General features: G+C 32.1%; 1 protein-coding gene across 1 annotated transcript; it reads right to left on the minus strand.

Moving 5' to 3' along the window:
- Positions 1 to 564: 564 nt before the first annotated feature.
- LOC147386444 (GDSL esterase/lipase At1g06990-like) lies at positions 565 to 4,258 on the minus strand. Its single transcript, XM_086423924.1, has 3 exons — positions 3,631 to 4,258; positions 2,134 to 2,395; positions 565 to 944 (listed from the first exon to the last, which is right to left on the minus strand). Exons 1-3 carry the CDS (start codon positions 4,234 to 4,236, stop codon positions 763 to 765), a joined length of 1,050 nt encoding a protein of 349 aa, XP_086280050.1. The 5' UTR covers positions 4,237 to 4,258; the 3' UTR covers positions 565 to 762.
- Positions 4,259 to 6,088: the final 1,830 nt, after the last annotated feature.

Consider the following 6,088-nt stretch of genomic DNA (forward strand, 5'->3'; position numbering starts at 1 on the left):
CACAAGGACCAAGGTGATATTTTCTTTTAGTACAACGTGCACATCACGTGCCTCAAGTTTGGTACGATCTATACTGTCATCTTATCTTTCACAGGACACAAATCTAGAATATGCATCTACTACCATCAACAGAATTGCTGCTCTCGAATTTTTGTTCACTGTTAACTTCATTTTCCAGGTTAGTTCTTTCCATAAAAAAATTTATTACAATTTGTGTGTTTGCCTATTATTGTTTAATTCAATTTAATTACTACCAATCACATTGATTATTTTTCTAACAAAATCTCTATTTTGCGCACTTGAATATGATGAAATTCCGAGTTTGGAAAACATGCATCCGTCATTTTTATAACCTACGAACTCGTGAGTTCATCACTTTTAATAACACCAAATTCGTAGTTATACCAACAAATTCATGGATTATAAAAGTGACGAATTCTCTCGAAATGAATGTTTTGAGAATTTAAATGAACAGTATACCAAATCAGAATTTGGACATAAGTTGCGCACATTTTAGGAAAAACCTTTAAAGAATTAGGTGTGTAATAAGTAAAAGTTGGGGTGTCAATAGAAGCTGTCTTATAAAATCATGTGGACAATATGTCTAATCAAGATCAAGATTGTTACTATACTACCAACTCCAAGATTCTTAAATGTTCTAACAACTACTATTACTAAATAATAATAATAATAAAAGGTAGAAATAAAAATAAAACTGTTCTTGAAAAAACAATATCAAGGGCCACCCTATTAGTAGTATGGTTAGGGGATGAGATTGTCCACAATATTCTTGGCAGTCAATCTGTAGGCCACTTCTCCAGGGTGAACTGCATCCCAAAATAAGTATTGAGAGGGGTTCGGACATGTTGGAGTTAAAGCGTTGCAAAGAGGCCCCACTTCCACGAATCCGGTACCACAGCATCCTTTGTTAGTCTCCACAAAACCTGCCACAGATAGTGCACTTTGATCAATCACATTTCTCTAGAGGTGTAGAAATTGGGCCGAGCATAGATAGGACTGGTCGTCATTGGGCCTAACAGAATAGGGCCAGGCCTCTTGTCAAGATATACCTAGAATCAAGTCATACAAGTCCAAAGTTTGCGGTACGGGTATTTTGGAAAAAATTACTGAACCAAGATATAATTTCATTTTTAGTTTCCGTAAATCTGCATTCACCTAAGGGTATATAGGAAAATTTATCAAATTATCCTTACAACGACAGTACATTAGATGGATTTTTTTTTTTTTTTTTTTTTTTGTAGGAAAGAAGGGTAAATTACACTTTGACCGTCTGTATTTTGGCATTATTCCATGTTGACCCCCAACATTTTGACAATTTCACTTACCTTCACTTTCATAGACGGTCTTAAAGTTCAGATGTTATTTTACTATTTTACCTTTTATATTCAATTATTTTTACAACTAAAAAAATGAAAAAAATTAAAATTATAAAAATGTTCCACTCTTACACGTGAATCCATTTTTTTTCAATAGTAATATTATGAAAAGGGTAAAATAATCTTTACAAAATGTAAAAAATTAATTTTTAACTGAAACATGATTTTCTAACTCCCCCCCTCTGACATACTACCCTCTACTCTATCCAGGAAAAAAATCATAGTTATACGCACATGCCACGTCAAGAGAGTAGAGAGAGAGTATGTCAAAGGGAGAGTCAGGTTATCATTATTCTTTTTAACTATTTGATTGACGGCAAGCCGATGAAAAGGGGGTAAGTTTGGTCCGTTAGATAATTATAAGGGAGGTAAGTATAATTGTCAAAACATTAAGGGATCGACATAGACATATGCTAAACCACAGGGGTGAAAAAAATGGGTATATGTCATGATCTCAGTAATTTTGAAAAAGTATATAATTAAGAGCAATGATACAATGACTCCATCGCGTGGCATACTCAATTATCTCCCCTTACGTGACATGTGACATGTTACATAACTGCATATCCCCATAAAAAAATGCAATTGTGTATCCTGAGAAGTACATATCTATGTTTCTTGCACATGTCACACAAAGGGAGTTGATTGAATCTGCCACATGGAGGAGTCATTTTATCACGATTCTATAATTAATTGTTTTAAGTATTTTTCTATTAAAAGGGGGGTCAAGGACTACCATATTTTTCTGGGTGGTTGATCATGTCCATCACTGGATCATAAAGGCTTCCGTAGGTCATTTTGCTCCCAGGAAGCGATGCTTGTAGTTGAACAAGTAATTTCTCGAGCTTAGAATTATAGATACGAGCGTCCACATTCTCATCGTCCAAACATGTTCGTTCAATGGGATTCTTGAATTTTGCAGTAATCTGGATTGGTATGCAGCCGATTGGAGCAAGCCCGGGTACAAGAAAGAAACGGCATCCTATATCGTATAGTTCCTATAAATACATTAAAAAGTTCAATAGATATCAAACAGTGAATTAGAAAAAATTCTAACATAATCATTTTGTATGTAAGAAAAATTATATCAAAACTAATCTTAATAATTAAAGTTGTATAGAATAATAAACATATAAAAATAAAATTGGGATGGGTTTAGACGACTCATGGAAAAATATATGAAATCCAAGTCCCAAGATTTATTGCAGGGAAAAATGGGATTTTTTTATTTATATAGTTTTTGTTTTCTAAGATCCAAAGGTAAAGAAGTAGACTACAGAGTATATTACTTCTAAAACATAGTGTTAATTGTAAAAAAATCCAAGTTTTATGGATGCCATAGGAGATCTTTATATTAAATAACAAATAAATTTTATTTAAAATATGCAAATAATAGATGATTTTGTAGAGATCTCTAATGGTCTATTTTTATTGTAAATCAATTTTTCTTTTTCTTTTTTTTCATAAATCAATTTATATTTGAAGGTATGAGATTATGAAAGAAACTAAAAGTTTGTAGATTTGTTCATTATTAATTTGATATGAACTAATTTGGTGAATTTATTGAAACTAAGAAAATTACTCTTTTTTTTTCGAGTGTAAGTGTGTAAATTTATTCTTACTAAAAAGTATTTTGGTGAATTATGAATTTATTAAACGTAAAAAGAGTATTTGACTTTTCTAATTACATAAAATTTTAAATATATTTCAAAACAATCAATTTAAAAATAAAGAAAGTTCCCTAAATATAGAACTATATATCAAAATTTGATAGTATAAATATTGTTCCCTTCTTCTTCTACTTATTATTATTGGGAAAGTATTCAAAATTTTGAAAATAGGTTCAATGATGGACCAAGTTTTAAAGGAAGGGTTTTAATTTTTTAAATTAGTTTTAATTGTAAAATAGAATAAAAACTCAAAAGCTTCTTTAAAAAAATATTTCATATATATTGTACACTGACCATAACATATCTTCATTTTTGCATTAAAGAAATATTTAAAGAGTTTTTTAAGAAAAATCTATATTTTCGAGGATATTCAGAATTTCGTCGATTCACAAAAAGTAATTAACTCAATCAGTAAACAAATGATCTTCATCAGTAAATACAAAATCCAATCGTTGATACTTATCTTCAATAAAAAATTGATGGACATGTATTATGGGATGCAAATCTTGATCGTTAGATTTCATGTCTATACGATTGATTGAGAGAAAGAGAGAGAGAGTCACCTTAACTAGGTGTTGAAAGCTTTGCAGTAGAAAATCTTGATACCCACTAATATTAAATTGTTGAATCCTCGAAGGTGTATCATAATAATTAAAGAGAATATCATTAGTTCCAGCACTTATAAAAACCAATGCACCACTCACTATCTTATCACTCTCTTCTTTCCCCACCACCTTCTCAAGCCTATCTCTATACTCCTTAAAAAACTTCGGTTGCACCGAAACTGGGATCACTCCAGACGCCATAGTCGTCAGATCATCAAAACCTGATCCAGCTGATGCAAAACTGACACCTGTCAGGAGTTCACTATCAGGTAAAGTTGGATCCAAGTAAGGAGGAACTAACTCCTTGATCCCAAGCATCGACGCCAAGAAATCTGGGACCAGCAAACCATCCGAAAATCTCCCCGTGGCAACATGATTGGGGAAATCTCGACCGTACGGATAGTGATCGCACCTCAACAATGTGTTGATGAAGTTGTTGTTGCCCGTATCCACTGTTGAATCACCAAAGATAAGAATGGCTGGAAATTTTGAGGCGGCATTGCATGTGATACTGATGATGCTAATGTGCGCCAGGAGGGTGAAGAAGAGGAGGATGGATTCCATGGTTGAACTTAGATTGGGAGTAGCGTACATATTTATTTATTTATTTATAGAGAGGACTGAATAAACTTTACATGTATAACTGGCAAATACATTCATTATTGATTGTATATGGCAGGGATTTTTGGTCATGTGGCGGCAGCCAATAGTAGAAAGAAATTTTGTGGGGACAATTTAGGGTGAAAAAAATAGTTGTGGGTGCAACTAAGAGAGGGAAAAATAATTGTGGGGGTAATAATCGCAGATTTCTTTATCAGCCACTAAAATCTGTCATAATAACACATTAATCCATAGAATTTGAAAACTCTTGTGGGGGCAAGTGCCCCGCCCCCTCCAAATTTGTCCATCATTTATTGTGTTTATTAAGAAATCATAATGTAAATAAATGAGACTTTTAAGTCATATTTTATATTATATTATAGTTATATTTCGATGAAAAGCATTTATGATTAAGACACACATCCACATCAGAAATGTCTCTCACGATGTTACTACAACATGACTTAATATCAAATGGTATTAACTGGTGGTAAATCAAGATTAGGATGACATCTTGATCGAAAGTGAGAATTTTTTTTTTTTTTAATTAATGGTAATATTTTGTTTTTATTCAAATTTTCATATAATAATTTAAGTTTTGAAAAGGATATTCGAGTAAAATTTAAAATTTAAAGTTTATTCATTAACAAAAAGGAGGTTTACTTTCCGGTCGAAGGAGTAAAACTAATCTTACAATTTAAAGAGGGTTACACCTAATATGTAAATTTCATAGGGTGTATTACTAAATACCAAATTTTTATTCGGTCATAATTTTCTTTGGAAAATTTGTCTTAAGGTGAGTAGAAATACCACCTCCAAGTTTCGGTAAATATTTGGGATACCCCTATATTATCAAATTGATGACTTGCCCACCTTGACCTCGGGTTTCTCTATTAAACATTTAGACTACTCTAAAGTGACCTAATAAATGTCCTTATTTTCAACCATTAATCAAAGAGTCATGATGAATACATGTGGAAAATCATACAAGGTTGTGTGGCAAGGGCACAAAACCATAGATCTTTTTCTTCGGGATACACAAGGAAAAAGATCTACAATTATGTGTCCTTGCCACATTAAACATGTACAGTCTACATATTATTTAGCTCGTGCATTCATCATCATTTTAATCAAATCAATCCCTAAATTTTTCATCTCAAACCCCATCATTTAGAACTTCTTGAGACAATAAGTTTTACAACCTTAAGATTTTATCTATTTCAACAATGGAGTAATATATGGCGGTGAGTTACTGTGATAGTCCTCTCCAAGATTAATTGTGGTGCATGCAAGCTGGCCCGAACACTCGGTTAGCCAAAAAAAAAAAAAAAAAAAATTAAGGGTTTTCTATATACGTTAAGACAAAACTGGAAACAAATGATTCAAAATAAGGTTCAATAAACTAAAATTAATTTATTATAGATATCTCTGAGTTCGAAAATGACTTTTTTTGGAGAGAAAAAAATATAGGGTTTTGGGCTAGAGATTGGAGATAAGTGCATTAGAGAAGACCAAGTCCAAGGCGTAGTCATTAATTTGAAAACATTGGGTATCTCAAATATTCGTCTAAACATGGAGGGGTATTCTTAAATTACACTAATTTTTTTATTATTAAATGGTTACATTTTGTGTATTTATGACATACCAAACAGAGACCTAACCTGTTGTGGGGTTTGTTTCGTAAGGCTTGGAAAAGTTTGGATTTGTGTGATGTCCTTCTTTTATTACATTAATTAGATACAATACTTCAAGGAAGTTGGGTTTCAATAGCAATCCTAGTCAATCTTTCATCCATAATTCACTCCTTTCATTCCAC

Source organism: Akebia trifoliata, chromosome 14 (genome assembly GCF_017979445.1).
Source record: "Akebia trifoliata isolate Shusen 1 chromosome 14, ASM1797944v1, whole genome shotgun sequence".
Lineage (NCBI taxonomy): Eukaryota > Viridiplantae > Streptophyta > Magnoliopsida > Ranunculales > Lardizabalaceae > Akebia > Akebia trifoliata.

Bases quoted from the DNA above. Each gene is read 5' to 3' on its own strand.
- LOC147386444 (XM_086423924.1), bottom strand. From the start codon at position 4,236: ATGGAATCCATCCTCCTCTTCTTCACCCTCCTGGCGCACATTAGCATC. The intron at 2,396-3,630 runs GTGACTCTCTCT...ATGTATTTATAG, and splicing joins GCTTTCAACACCTAGTTAAG to GAACTATACGATATAGGATG. The intron at 945-2,133 runs GTAGTCCTTGAC...TATCTGTGGCAG, and splicing joins CAACCACCCAGAAAAATATG to GTTTTGTGGAGACTAACAAA.